The 16,224-nt window shown below is 34.7% G+C and overlaps 1 protein-coding gene across 8 annotated transcripts in view; it reads left to right on the forward strand.

Moving 5' to 3' along the window:
* The window catches only part of KLHL3 (kelch like family member 3), a 385,747-nt gene that overhangs the window by 309,895 nt on the left and 59,628 nt on the right, over positions 1 to 16,224 (forward strand). For all 8 annotated transcript variants that reach the window (XM_074290824.1, XM_074290822.1, XM_074290821.1 and 5 more), the window contains one exon: positions 3,185 to 3,302. In XM_074290824.1, coding sequence (XP_074146925.1) covers positions 3,185 to 3,302 — 118 coding nt within the window. The remainder of the gene's footprint in view (positions 1 to 3,184; positions 3,303 to 16,224) is intronic.

The following is a 16,224-nucleotide window of genomic DNA, read 5'->3' on the forward strand; positions in this document are numbered from 1 at the left end:
ACCAGAGCTGTTCCCATGTCCCAGTTCTGTCAGTTCTTTAGGACTCTTTCTGAGCTGATTCAACCTTTTACAGGACTGGGGGAAGGTAGTATGTGTGTTCTAAGTGGAGTCTCTGCAGCTTTATAGCTTCTTAACTTAGGGACCATCTCAGGCAGAAGGAGGCCTGATTTTTTTACTTCAATTCCTTCTGTCCTTCTCATGTGGTTAGGCAGAGTCATGACTGTTTGTTGATGCAATGTGATGGAGAAGATGCACTGTGAGGATAAGAGTATACTGGAAACAAGAGAGAAACACTTGACTGAGTTCTAAACCAAAACCCCATGGGTCCGATTTGTATGTATCCTGCCTGACCATGGTAACTTGGTCTCCTTATTGGACTTTTATCAAGTCTCTGTCCGTGGAATTATTCTCTCTATATACTCCCTACCTATATTCTATTCCTCTCTCTACTCATCGGCTCCCATGAATTTAGTTAGCAACTTTATACACATGCTTCACAGATCTATTCATTTAGTCCCAGTTTCTCCTCTGAGCTTTAGTTCTATATACCTATAAGACATTTAACTGAATGTTCCAGAGACACATCAAAGTCAACATATTCAAACCAAACTCATTGTCTTTTTCTCAAAATCACCCACATTTCATTTTTTCTGTTTTTCTCATTGAAGTAACCATCATTCCTCCAGTCTTCCAATTTATAATCTCAGTGCTTTCTTTGGCTCCTCATTCTTTTTCTGTTAGAATTCTTTAAGAGTAGAGATTTTTTTTCTTTTTTACCTTTAAGTGCCTGGCATAGTAGTTAGAAGGTCCTCAATAAATATTTATTGATTCATTGATTTGTTTACCATTCTGTAACCCTCTACTAGCTATCATAATCTCTCATTTATTGGACAGTGATACACTGTTAACATTAGTAATAATAGCCTAAGCACATTGTAGATAGGGTTATTACCTTAAGAGGTAGGTGTTTTTATCATTCCCGTTTTACAAATGAGAAAACTATAACAGAGGTTAAATGACTTGCCCAGAGTTATGAATCTGATGAGTATAGGCAAGCAATTTGGCCTCTGGAAGATTATAATCTAATCTAATCTAATCTAATCTAATCTAATCTAATCTAATCTAATCTAATCTAATCTAATCTAATCAGATCAGTAATCTATCCAGGGCGCTTTCTAAGTATTGAAGTACCCAGGCGAGAGAAAAACAGGACAGCCAAAATAATGAAAATTTATGAACATTTATTGCTAGCTAGCAATTGCACTCCACCAGAACAGGGGGAGTCAGCAAATGAGTGGTCTCAGGGCCATATATTTATAGGAAAAAGAGAGAGACATCAAAATGTTTCTTGATACATTGTCATAATAAAGGAATTTCTATTTGAAACAGGAGGCAAAAAAAAAAAGTTATCACTCTAAGGGGGTCATTCTCAGGCAGCAGCAAGCAGTATTTCTTTAAACTTATCAGGTTTCAAGGACTCGGGTCTCTTAGGACAGGACAGCACATCTGGGGGTGTAAGAATACCATCTGCAGTAAGGAGTGAAGAACTAATAATAAACTTCTAACTACAAAGATTCAAGATTATATTTCTTACGGTCCCATTTGGGGTGCTTTTCCAGTTCAGTATTAAAAGGATGAACTTAAGGTTTTGCAAGAATTAAAATTCTTTTCGAATCATCAAAGAAATTTTGAATTAATGTAGCATGCATTCAGCATTAAGTTTATATTTTATTATATTCAATTTTTTTGAACATTGGGAAAATTCATATGTGGTAGAAAGGCAGCTGCTGACATATGAATGATGTGGCAGTATGAGCTTGGTGATGCACATAGAGGCAGAGAGATCTGGATTTAGTTTCTGCCTCTGCTATTTATCATCTGTGAGATCTTTCCTCATCTGTACAGAAAAAAATAGTAGCACCTACCTTACAGTGTTGTTGTGTGCATGTCTGAGAAAACGTACGTAAATTGGTTTGCACACTCTATATAAAATCTGTAATCATTATTGTTAAATCATCAGACAGATGATAAAGCAGTGGTATTGGAACTTAGAACAGTGAAGGGTAGTATTCTTACAGGAAGAAGATCCTCCTTCAGCTGTCATTTCCGCTGATTTCTACCTCTGTAACTTTGAGCACATCATTTCATGTCTCTGTGCCTCAGTTTCCTCACCAGAAATTGAAGTAGGTGGACTAGATAATCTTTAAGGACCTTTCCCTTCCTAACATAGTATATTCAATGAACTCTGTGCTCCAATATGAAGTGAGGGTGGAAAAGAGTGAGGATGTATATGCTTGGAGTGATTTTTCTTCTATGTGTTCTATAAGTGGAGCTGGGAACAGGTCCAGTACTTAGTAACTGAATTATTTCATCTTCCTTGTGTCCCCATCTGTTAAATGAGATTAATGATGCCTGTACTGCTTATTTGACTGTTGGGAGGAAAGTAGCATGTAAATATACATACATACATACATATATATATATATATATATATATATATATATATATATATATATATATATACACACACACACACACACACACACATATATATATATATATATATATACACACACACACATATGTAGGAAATAAGTTTTATATAACTCCTTCTATATGCCAGACACTGTTAAGTGATTTACAAATATTATTTCATTGTGCATATATATATATATACACATATATGTATATACATATACTTATATATGTAACATATGTGCAAAATAATTATTTTATTACTTTTAATTTAGTGGTTATGAGTAGAGCAATGCCCTTTTAAAATGGCTTATTTTTTTTTAATTGAAAATGAGCCTTAGGAGTAATCATCATTAGTCAAAGCTACCCAATTCACACCCTATTTTCTGGCCTTAACTCCTGGATGTATTGTCCCCCTCCTTCTTGCTAGCTAGACTTGGTTTTTTTAAAAGCCACTTTTTAAACCATCTACTTATCTACAACTGCTCTTAAGTATGGAGAGTGTTGTGAAAACAATTTCCCTCCTTCAGAATATTTAGTATAGTTAAAAAAATGTTTGGAATATTGGGGGTAAGATGGTTTCTTCTAATCTGGTGACGTGATTTTAGGTAATTGATTTTCAGTCTCTAAATCTAAGTTTTCTCACCTGTAAATGACAATGTTAAAGTAGATATGATATACTATTTTTGCTTCCTTTTTCTCTTTTCAGGTTATGATTGTAGTGGGAGGCCAAGCCCCCAAAGCTATCAGAAGTGTTGAATGTTATGATTTTGAGGAAGATAGATGGGATCAGATTGCAGAACTTCCTTCAAGGAGATGTAGAGCAGGTGAGATGCATGATTTTTAGGAATTATATGACATAACCATCATTTTGTTAAAAAACAAGCAACCAAATAAACCACTTTTTTATCAGCCACATTTCTGTTGTTTCTCAGAGGAATTATCTGGGGCTATCTCTGAATAGTTGGGGAGTAACATGAAGGACTGATTGGTATGCAGAGGAGAATACTGTATTCAGAGCACAGTTCTTGGGTTTAATTTTTGGCTATATTACTCATTACTCAGTAATCTTGGGCAAATAAATCCCTGAGCTTTTCTTAGTTCAAGTTTTGTCATTTGTAAAATAAGGCCATTGGAGTGGATAGCTTCTAAAATTCCTTCTAGTAATAAACCTATCATCTTTTTATTTATAATCTGTATTTTATGTGGGATGCAAAGACCCTAACTCAAATTGACTGCTCAAAGGCATGGTACAAGCCAAGTTTATTTATTTTGATTCTTATGAGAAGCAGGGCAACCCTTCACCAAAAAGTTTGGAGCAGGAAAAGACCATTTTACAGAAGTAAGGAGCATAGTTATATAGTCAAGGTTTACAGAAACTATTCGCCCACCCATCTTCTGTTAATCCTTTTAAAAATCATTGGCCAACTTAATCTTTATTCCTTATATTTGTCTTTGGAATACAGGTGGGTTTTTTGTGGTACCAGAGTCTTGGTTAAGCACTAAATGTTTCAAAATGTTATTTAAAAAAAAAAAAAAAAAAAAAAAAAAAAAAAGGTCTGTCTTGCTTCAAAGGTAAATAATCAATTAAGCAAGAGGGGTTAAAGGTTTCTAAATTACTAAACTAGTAATTTAGGGGATTTGGTCTGTTTCAGGCTTTTCTCAATAAATCAGATAGGAACGGCCAGGTTGTAGACTTCTTCCATATCTCTAGGCCATTAAACAAGGTTTTTCTCTAAGCAGTCAAGTAAAGGTTAAGATGTTATCTTAAATGTTTTTTGCTGGAAGAACAAGTCTTTGCTCTTCTCCCAGAGCCTAATCATTAAACAGAGTCTTGGTGCTGAGTCTTGAATTACCCAAGGTTATTATTCTGACAAGTCCTCATTTTCCTGTTTCATTCTGTTTGAATTTGGGTTCTGCTATTTACCATTTGTGTGACTTTGGGCAAAGCACTTGGACTTTAATTTTCTCATATAAAAAATAAGAAAATTGGATTAAATCTGATTCAAACTACTTCAACAAACATTAAGCACATGTTGTTTCAGTTAGTGAGTGAGTCAATAAACAACTTAAATACTTACTATGTGCAAAGTTCTGGGAATACAAAGATAAAAAAAAAACAAACACACACACACATGCATGCACACACACATGCATGCACGCGCACACACACACACACATACACACACCCCACCAAACCCTGAATAAATCCTACTTAACTCTGAATCTATGGTCTTGTGTGTTCTGGAACCATGTTTATTTTAATATTTTCTCCATATTTTAAGCATTGTGTTCTGGATAGATTATAGTTTCTTCATAACATAACATATCACTTTTCCCTTTTCATATTCGTTTCTTTTCCTCTCCATTATAAAAACTTTTTCTTGCCTCTTTTATGGTATATCATTTACACTATTCCACCTCTCCCTTTCCCTTTCTCCAAGTACATTCCTGTCACCACTTAATTTTATTTTGTTGTAAATAATTATCCTTTCATATTCAATTTATGCCCTGTGTCCAAATGTATACTTTTTAATTGCTCCAATAAAGAGGATGTTCTTATGAGTTATAAGTATTATCCTTCCATGTACAAATGTAAACAAATAAACCTTATTAAGTCCCTTATGATTTTCTATGTATGATTATCCCCTTATACTTTTCCTGAGTCCTATAAGTGAAATTCAGGTCTTTTCCATCACAATTGCTTGAAAATCCTCTATTTCATTGAATATACATTTTCCCCTAAAGGATTATATTCATTTTTGTTAAATAGATGATTCTTGGTTGTAATCCTAGTTCCTTTGCTCTGCAGAATATTGTAAGCTAAGCTTTCTGATCTTTTAATGTAGAAATTGTCAAATCTTATGTTACTTTGACTGGATCCACCATACTTGAATTATTTCTTTTATGGATGTATTTCTTCTTGACTGGAAATTCCAGAATTTGACTATAATATTCCTGAAAATTTTCATTTTGGGATATTTTTCAGGAGGGGATCAGTGACAGTAGATTCTTTCAATTTCTATTTTATCCTCAAGTTCAAAAATATCAGGACAAATTTCCTTGATAATTTCTTGAAAATAATGCTTCCTTTTTTGATCATTGCTTTAAAATTTTCAATAATTTTGAAATTATCTCCCTTGAATTTGTTTTCCAGGTCAATGGTTTTTCCAATAAGATATTTCACAATAAGATATTTTTACATTTTTCATTCTTTGTTTTGTTGTTTCTTAATTTCTCTTTTTAAAATAGCTTTTCATTTACAAAATATATGCATGGGTAATTTTTCAGCATTGACCCTTGCAAAACCTTCTGTTCCAACTTTTACCCTCCTTCCCTGCACCTTCTCCCTTAGATGGCAGGCAGAACAGTTAATAAATATGTTAAAGTATATGTTAAATACAATATATGTATACGTATCCATATAGTTATTTTGCTGCACAAGAAAAATCGGACTTAGAAATAAGGTAAAAAATAACCTGATAAGGAAATCAAAAATGCAAGCAGACAAAAACAGGGAGTAGAAATGCTATGTTGTGGTTCACATTCATTTCCCATAGTTCTTTCACTGGATATAGCTGGTTCTCTTCATTATTGAACAAATGGAACTGATTTAGTTCATCTCATTGTTGAAGATTGTATTGTTGTTGAAGTATATAATGATCTCTTAGTTCTGCTCATTTCACTCAGCATCAGTTCATGTAAGTCCCTCTAGGCCTTTCTGAAACCATCCTGCTGGTCATTTCTTATAGAGAAATAATATTCCATAACATTCTTATACCACAATTTATTCACCCATTCTCCAATTTCTAGGCACTACAAAAAGGGCTGCCACAAATATTTTTGCACATACAGGTCTCTTTCCCTTCTTTAAGATCTTTGACATAGTTTGATAACTTTTTGAGCATAGTTCTTCAGAATGGCTGGATGTAGTCACAATTTTACCAACAATGTATCAGTGTCCCAGTTTTCCCACATCCCCTCCAATATTCATCATTACCTTTCCCTGTCATCCTAGCCAATCTGAGAAGTGTGTAGTAATATCTTGGAGTTGTCTTAATTTGCATTTCTCTTATTAACAATGATTTGGAACATCTTTTCATATGACTAGAAATAGTTTCAATTTCTTTATCTCAAAATTGTCTGTTCATATCCTTTGACCATTTATCAATTGGAGAATGGCAATTCTCTATATTTTAGAAATGAAGCCTTTATCAGAATCTTTGATTATAAAAATGTTTTCCCAGTTTATTGTTTCCCTTCAAATCTTATTTGCATTAGTTTTGTTTGTAGAAAAGCTTTTTAATTTGATATAATTAAAGTTTTCTATTTTGTCATCAATAATGATCTCTAGTTCTTCTTTGGTCACAAATTCTTTCCTCCTCCACAGGTCCGAGAAGTAAACTATCTTATATTCCTCTAATTTATTTATAATCTCATTCTTTATGCCTAGATCATGTACCCATTTTGACCTTATCTTGGTGCACTGTGTGTGTGGATCAATGCCTCATTTCTACCATACTAATTTCCAATTTTCTCATCAGATTTTGTCAAACAGTGAATTCTTATCATAAAGTTAGGGTCTTTGGGTTTGTCAAACACTAAATTATTAAAGTTATTGACTATTTTGTCCTGTAAACCTAACCTATTCCACTGACCAACTAGTTTATTTCTGAGCCAATACCAAATGGTTTTGGTGACCACTGCTTTATAATATAGTTTTAGATCTGGTATAGCTAGGCCACCTTCATTTGATTTTTTTGTTCATCATTTCTCTTGAAAGTCTTGACCTTTTGTCCTTCCAGATGAATTTTATTGTTATTTTTTTCTAAGTCATTAAAATAGTTTTTTTGGGAGTCTGATTGGTATAGCACTAAATAAATAGATTAGTTTAGGTAGTATTGTCATCTTTATTATATTTGCTCAACCTATCTAAGAGCACTTACTTTTTTTTTAGTTGATTAGTTCTGACTTTATTTGTGTGGAAAGTGTTTTGTAGTTTTGCTGATATAGTTCCTGATTTTGCCTTGGCAGATAGATTACCAAATATTTTATACTATTGGCAGTTACTTTAAATGGAATTTCTCTTTGTATCTTTAACTGATGGATTTTGTTAATTTAATTTTGTTAGTGATATATAAGAATGCTGATGATTTATGTGGGTTTATTTTGTATCCTGCAATTTTGTTGAAGTTGTGGATTATTTCTAATAGCTTTTTAGTAGAATCTTTGGGGTTTTCTAAGTATACCATCATATCATCTGCAAAGAGTGATAATTTGGTTTCCTCATTACCTATTCTAATTCCTTTAATCTCTTTCTCAACTCTTATTGCTGAAGCTAGCATTAATAATACAATATTGAATAGTAATGGTGATAGTGGGCAACCTTCTTTCACTCCTGATCTTATTGGGAATGGTTCCAGTTTATCTCTTTTACATATGATGCTTACTGATGGTTTTAAAATAGATGCTACTGACTATTTAAGAAAAAGTCCATTTATTCCTATACTCTCAAGTGTTTTTTAATAGGAATGAGTGTTGGATTTTATCAAATGCTTTTTTTTTTTTGCATCTATTGAGATGATCAAATGGTTTTTGTTAATTTGGTTATTTATATAGTTAATTATGTTAATAGTTTTCCTAATATTGAACCAGCCCTGCATTCCTGGTATAAATCCTACTTAGTCCTGGTGTATTATCCAGGGGATGATTTTCTGTATTCTTTTTGCTAATATATTTTTAAAGATTTTTGCATCAATATTCATTAGGGAGATTGGTCTATAATTTTTTCTCTGTTTTTAACCTACCTGGTTTAGGTTTCAGTATCATGTCTGTGTCATAAAAGGAATTTGGTAGGAGTCCTTCATTCCCTATTTTTTTCAAATAGTTTATATAACATTGGAGTTAATTGTTCTTTAAATGTTTGGTAGAATTCACATGTAAATCCTTCTGGCCTTGGGGATTTTTTTTCTTAGGGAGTTGATTAATAGCTTGTTCTATTTCTTTTTCTGAAATGGGATTATTTATAGAATTTATTTCCTCCTCTGTTAATCTGGGAAGCCTATATTTTTGAAGGTAGTCACCCATTTCACTTAGGTTATCAAATTTATTGGCATAAAGTTGAGCAAAATAACTCCTAGTTATTGCTCCAATTTCCTCTTCATTAGTGGAAAGTTCTCCCTTTTCATTTTTAGACTAACACTTTGATTTTCCTCTTTCCTTTTTCTGATCAGATATGCCAGAACTTTATCTATTTTGTTGGTCTTTTCATAAAACCAACTCTTAGTTGATTAATTCAATGTGGTTTTTTTTTTTTACTTTCAATTTTATTAATTTCTTATTTTAATTTTAGAATTTCAAGTTTTGTATTTTATTGGGGGTTTTTAATTAGCTCTTTTTCTAGCTTTTTCAGTTGTAAGCCCAATTCATTGATCTTCTCTCTCTCTATTTTAATTCAAGTAAGCCTCTAGACATATAAAATTTCCCCTTATTACCGCTTTGGCTGCATCCCACAAATTTTGGTTATGTTGATCTGAAAAGAATGCATTTACTATTTCTGCATTCTGCATTTTGAGGTCTTTATGTCCTAATATATAGTCAATTTTTACATAGGTTCCATGAACTGTTGAGAACAAAATGTATTCTTTTCTATCTCCATTCAGTTTTCTACAAAGTTCTATCATATCTAACTTTTCTAATATAGTATTTATCTCTTCACATTTACGGTTAAATCTACTAATTCTGTATTTTCTGCCATCTTATTATCCCCAGATTATACTTTTTTTTTTTCTTTCCCCCTTTACCTTCCTCCCCTGTATTAAACTTATGGGCACCACTTGCCTCACTCAACCCTCCCTCTTTAGAATCCCTTCTATCCCCTTTGAGTCCCTTCCCCTTTCTTATACCTTTCCCTTATTTTTTTTTTCTGTATTCCCTTCTATTTAGCCTACTCTTTTCCTTTCCCCTTTTCCTCCCACTTTTTAATGAGGTGAGAGCAGTTTCTCTGTAAACCAAATATGTCTAATATTTTCTCTTTGAGCCAAATCTGATAAGAGTAAGATTCATACAATGTTCCTCCCTCTCCCTTAATTCTCTCAGATATGATAGTTTTTCCTTTGCCTCTTTGTGGGATGTAATTTCCTTCTTTTTATCTCCCCTTTTTGCTTTTTCTGATACAATCCCCTTTCCATTTCTAATTCCTTTTTTTTTTTGTATTATAACAGTAAAATCAAATTATACATGCAGTTTTTTTATATATTTCTACAACAGAAATACAGTTTTCAAGAGTTCTTTTTATCTTTTATGCTTCTCTTGAATCCTAATTTTTTTTTTTTTTGCTCCAGTTTTTTCATTAGGAATAAATGGAATTCACCTGTTTTTTGTTTAGCTTTGGTTTTTTTCATTAAGAATAAATGGAATTCACCTGTTTCATTGAATGTTCATCCTCCCTGGGAAAAAATGTTTAGCTTAGCTGGGTAGTTTATTCTTGACTGCATTCCAAGTTCTTTTGCGTTTCTGAATATCAGATTCCAGGCCCTTTGATCCTTTAATGTGGAAGCTTCTAGATCATCCTGCATGATTCTTATTGTGGCTCCTCAGTATTTGAATTGTTTTTTTCTGGCTGCTTGTAATATTTTTTACTTAGTCTGATAATTCTGAAATTTAGCCACAATATTCCTTCAAGTTTTTCTTTTGGGGTCTCTTTCAAAAGGTGTTTGATTAATCCTTTCAATGCCTATTTTACCTTCTGATTCTATTATATCTGGGCATTTCTCTTTGATGATTTCATATAAAATAGTGTCTAGGTTCTTTTTTTTATCATAATTTTCAGGAAGTCCAATAATCCTCAGATTATCTCTCCTAAATCTATTTTCTAGGTCTGTTGTTTTTCCAAGTAGATATTTAACATTTTTTCCTATTTTTTCATTTTTTTTTTTTTTTGGTTTTGCTTGACTGATTCCTGATGTCTCAACATATCATTCATTTCTATTTGTTCAGTTCTGATTTTTTAATGAGTTATTTTCTTCATTAAGTTTTTTTACTTCTTTTTGTATATGTCCAATTAAGTTTTTAAATGAGGTGTTTTGCTCTATGGAATTTTTTTCCATTTCACTAATTTTTTTTAATGAGTTATTTTCTTTTTCCAATTTACAAATCCTACTTTCCTTGGAGTTCTTTATCTTATCTGATTCACAAATTTTGCTTCCCTGCGAGTTCTTTACTTTTTCCAATTCACATCTCAGGAAGTTGTTTTCTTTTTCCACTTTATCAAATCTTTCTTTTAATGAGTTATATGCCTGTTCCATACTTTCTTGCAGAGCTTCTCTTTCTTTTCCCCATTTTTCTTCTAGCTCTCTTTTAAGATCTTTTATAATTTCTTCTAAGAGAGCCTTGTGTGATGGGGATCAGGTTATATCCCCCTTTGGGATTTTGTCTGGAGACTGTCTGCTATTAGTCTCCTCAGGGTTTGAGATCTGCTCTCTTTCTGTATAGAAGTTATCTATAGTTAGAGCCCGCTTTGCTTTTTTATTCATTTTTTAAAAAAGATTTTGGGGTCTGCCTTCAGGGCAAGGATGTTACCAGCTTCCTCTACAGAGCAGTGACAGATGGATAGTAGCTGTCCTGAGAATGGGCTGCAAAAGAGCGGCTGTGATACGGAAGTGCCACCGCCCTGGGAAGAGCCCCGTTATAGCAGAAGTGTGACTGCCCTGGGCCAAGCCCCACTGTGTGGAACAGAGGCTGCCCTGGGACAAGCAGCTAAGCAGCAGAACTATGACTGCTCTGGGCAGAGCCCAGTCCTGGGGAATGCAGCTGTGCAGCTGCGCTGTGGTCCATGCTGAGTCACTCCTGGTGCTGGGGATGGGGTGGGGCCAGGTCCTGTTAGACTCTGGTGTTTTGGGATACACTCTACTTTTGGCATTTGTGTAACTTCTCCGATGATCTACTGCTTTGCAACAAAAGCAGAGCAGACAACCTGTGGTAGAGTCCTCCCTGCAAATTCCCCAGTGGCGGAAACTGCACCCTACCCCTGGTGTGCTCAGTGTGGGCCTCCCTGAGGCCTCCCTGCCTGTGCTGGACTCCTCCTGCCTGATCAACACAGACCTTTTCTGGTGATCTTTCAGATTAACTTCTGCTGGTAATTTGTTGTACTCCCAATATTCGTGGATTCTACTAGTAAAGCACTTATTTCCGAGGCTGAATTTGGTAATCAGTAGGTAGAATGAAGCTTGTGTCCTCTCCACCATCTTGGCTCCATCCCTGTTTCTTAATTTCTCATAAATTCATTAGCTTCCATTTGCTCCAACCTAATTTTTAAGGAATTATTTTCCTTAGTGAACTTTTGCGTCTCCTTTTCCATTTAGTCAATTTTGCTTTTTAAGGCATTCTTTTCATTAGCTTTTTGTATTTTCTTTTGCATCCCTCTCATACTTTTCCCAGTTTTTCCTCTATTTTCTTTACTTGATTTTCAGAAATCACTTTTGAACTCTTCCATGGTCCAGTTCTTACTTTTCTTGGAGATTTTGGATGTAGGAGCATTGACTCTATTATCTTCTTCTGAGTGTGTTTTGATTTTCTTGTTTTTGTTTTTTTAATACCCTAGTAACTTTCTGTGGTCAGAATATTTTTCTATTGTTTGCTTATGTTCCCAGCCTATTACTTAGCTTTTAATTCTTTGTTAAAGTGGGGTTCTGTTTCCAAAGTAGAGGGTGCAAAGTCCCAAACTTGTGTAGCAGTTTTCAGAGATCCTTCTAGGGACCTATAAGTTTTTCGTTCTTTCAAGGTGGTATGCTCCAAGGAGAAGTGTGTTTGCTACTCTCCTGCCCTGTATACTGGGCTATGAGTGACCAAAAGCATGTTTTTCTGCCATGGAATTGTGAAGAGGGTCTGTGTTCTACCCTGGCTGTAAGTTTTAGTGTGCTAAATGCTCTTCCTTGTCCTGGTACTGGGAGCCAGGACTGCATACTGGATCTGAGTTAGGCAGAGCAACAGTGCTATCCTACTGTAAGGAAAGAGACCCATGTAATCTCCTTTTGATAAGATGTTCCACCCTCTTCCTAACTGTGGGCTGAGACTTCTGGGATCTGCTGTTCCTGCTGCTGTTGCTGCTGATTCAGTGGCTCCCAAGGTCCACTCCTGGTTTATTGGGGCTGGGGCTGTGCTGGTATGGCCTTCACTCTCATTCTACTGCAACAGTCCTTTCCTGCTGATGTTTGCCTTTGGTTTCTGTGGGCTGAAAGGTCTCACTACTGCTGTCACTTATTTGTTCTCCCTGCATCCTGTTCTTGGTTTGCTGGGGTCAGGGTTGTATTGTGTAGCCTGTGCCAGACTGTACTTTTCTCTCATTCTGGTGCTATAAATTTTACCTGCTTACCTTCTAAGTTGTCTTCAACTGGAAAGTTGTTTCACTCCATCTTTTTGTGGTTTCTGATGCTCTAAAATTTGTTTAGAATCATTATTTAAAGGTGTTTGGAGAGGTTTGGGGGAGAACTCTGGCAAGTCCTCCATCTTGGCTCCACTTCCCTGGCCACTCTATTAATTGAATGCCTCCACTTCCTAGCTGTGTGACTCTGGGCAAGTCACTTAACCCCAGCCTCAGGGAAAAAAAATTGAATGCCTCTTCTTTTAGCTTGGTTTTGATACTAGAGTCCATCACTAGGACCATATTTGAATCTATTTCAGGAAACCCCTCAACTGTACTCTCCTAGCCTTCAGAAACACTTCCATGCCATTTATTGAGCATTTATTCAGTGCCTCTCATGTACTGTTCAAGGTGCTGAGGATAATAAGAAGAGAGTAAAAATGCTATGTTGAGTTCCACACTCTGTTCCCATGGTTTTATCTCTGGGTGTAGATGGCTTTCTTCATCACTGCACAAGTGGAACTGGTTTGAATCATCTCATTGTTGAAGAGAGCCACATCCAACAGAATTGATCACCATATAGTATTGTTGTTGCCACATATCTCCTAGTTCTGCTCATTTCACTTAGCATTAGTTCATGTAGGTCTCTCCAAGCCTCTCTAAAATCACCCTGCTGGTCTTATAGAACAATAGTATTCCATAACATTCATATACCATCATTTATTCAGCATTCTCCAATTGATGGGCATTCACACAGTTTCCAGTTTCTTGCCACTTACAAAGAGTGCTGCCACAAATATTTTTGTACACGTGGGTCCCTTTCCCTTCTTTAGGATCTCTTTGGGATATAATGCCAATAGAAACACTGCTGGATCAAAGGGTATGCACAGTTTGACAACTTTTTGAGTATAGTTCCAAATTGATCTCCAGAATGGTTGGATTCATTCACAGTTCTACCAACAGTGTATCAATGTCCTAGTTTTCCCATATCTACTCCAACATTCGTCATTATCTTTTCCTGTCCTTTTAGCTAATCTGACAGGTATGTACTGGTATCTCAGAGTTGTTTTAATTTGCATTTCTCTGATCAGTAGTGATTTGGAACACCTTTTCATGTAGCTACAAATAATTTCAATTTCTTCATCTGAAAATTGTCTGTTCATGTCCTTTGACAATTTATCAGGAGAATAGCTTGAACTATTATAAATTTGAGTCATTTCTTTATATATTTAAGAAATGAGGCCTTTATCAGATCCTTTGGATATAAAAAATGTTTTCCCAGTTTATTGCTTCCCTTCTAATCTTGTCTACATTAGTTTGGTTTGTATAAAAACTTAATATATAAAAATTATCTATTTTATGATCAGTAATGATCTCTAGTTCTTCTTTGGTCACAAATTCCTTCCTTTTTCATAGATCTGAGAGGTAAACTATTCTATGCTCTTCTTATTTGTTTATAATATCATTCTTTATTTCTAGATCATGAACCCATTTTAACCTCATTTTGGTATACAGTGTTGGGTGTGGGTCTATGCCTACTTTCTGCCATACTAGTTTACAATTTTCCCCGGCAGTTTTTGTCATATAATGAGTTCTTATCCCAAAAAGTGGGACCTTTGGGTTTGTCAAATACTAGATGGTTATAGTTATTGGCTATTTTGTTCTGTGAACCTAACCTATTCCACTGATCAATTAATTCTCTATTTCTTAGCCAGTCAAGTATCTGTATTCAATAAACAACAACAACAAAAAAACAAACAAACAAACAAACATGGAAACAGTAATTGATTGACAGTCTTTTCAGAAAAGACACATGGATTACTAAAGATAAATATAATTGTGAGAGTACTCTTTGGATCTGATTGGATTTCTGTTGAGCAAACCTTAGGGTGCTTAAACAGATATTTGTGATCTAGATTCCTAGAATTCAGAGCAAAGTTCAAATAATTCAATAAAGATTTTTTCACAATTCCCATAACTGAATAAAGTTTTCTTAAAAGACTAGATGCAATTGAATAACAGAGAATTGAGCTAGACCCAAAATTGAGTCAAAAGATAAACTTATTTTGGTTCATTCACTTCCCACAATTCCCACACTTCAATTTCATACCGTCTTGAGACAAATAGGGTTAAATGACTTGCTTAGGATCACACAGTTAGAAAATGTGTGAAACTGGATTTTAAGTCAGGTTTTTCTGACTCCACGCCCAGTTTTCTATCTACTATGTCACCTAACTGATCATTATGAGAATAATAATAATACATAATAAAATAAATTTAAAAAGTTTATTTTATTTTATTTTATTTTTCCTGAGGCTGGGGTTAAGTGACTTGCCCAGGGTCACACAGCTAGGAAGTGTTAAGTGTCTGAGACCCGATTTGAACTTGGGTCCTCCTGAATTCAGGGCTGGTGCTCTATCCACTGCGCCACCTAGATGCCCCAATTTTATTTTTTTAATTACAAGCATTTTCTTTTTCTCTTCCTCCTACTTCCCTTTCCCCCTACCACTGTGGGGTGAAGGGGGAAAGAAAAAAGAAAATCCATGTAACAGATTTACAGTCAAGAAAAACAAATTTCTTAACTGGCCATGTCTAAAAATGTATATCTTTTTGTGCAGCCTGAGTCCATCAGCTGTCCTGTGCTTAGTTCAATATTATCTTCTCAATCATTGATGTTCATTGTATTAATCAGAGTTAATAAGGGAAGTTTTAAAAATAAAAATGTATTATGTGAGTTTTTACTAAAGCTGCCCTCTGATGTCTCATTATGACATAGAGATGAACTCTGAATTCTCAAAGGCAGAAATGCCATCAGAGTGCCAGCCACCAAGACCAAAGGATGCTGTATAAGTATCTTTCCCCTGACATCAGATAGGTTACAACATGACAAATATTTTGGTCCTAACAATCAGAGATCCTCAGAGCTATTAGCCTGAGTAAAATTTAATATCCATTTTAGTGTTCACCTACATAAAATAGAATTAAAATGTAATTCTTCAAAAACAAACAAACAACACACACACACACACACACACACACACACACACACACACACACCACCACCATATAAGCAATAGATGAGATTTGAGACTATCTCCTCTTCCCCTTTTAATCCATCAAACAACCAATAGGTATGTTTTTGAATTCTTATTATTTGCCAAGCACTATGCTAAGTGCTAGGGATAGAAAGAGAAGAAAAATTGGTACCTACCCTCACAAAGCTCCTGGAAGTGTTTTTTGTTTTGTTTTTTTTTTTTTTGGTCCCAACCTATGATGTCATCATTATGGAGTCACTGATTCACTTGGGCAGTAATCTAGAACTTCCTTAGTTTCAGAGTTGCCTGGGGGACCTAAGGTTCAATAATTTATTCATAGTCACATAGCTGGAG

This window comes from Sminthopsis crassicaudata, chromosome 2 (assembly GCF_048593235.1).
Source record: "Sminthopsis crassicaudata isolate SCR6 chromosome 2, ASM4859323v1, whole genome shotgun sequence".
Lineage (NCBI taxonomy): Eukaryota > Metazoa > Chordata > Mammalia > Dasyuromorphia > Dasyuridae > Sminthopsis > Sminthopsis crassicaudata.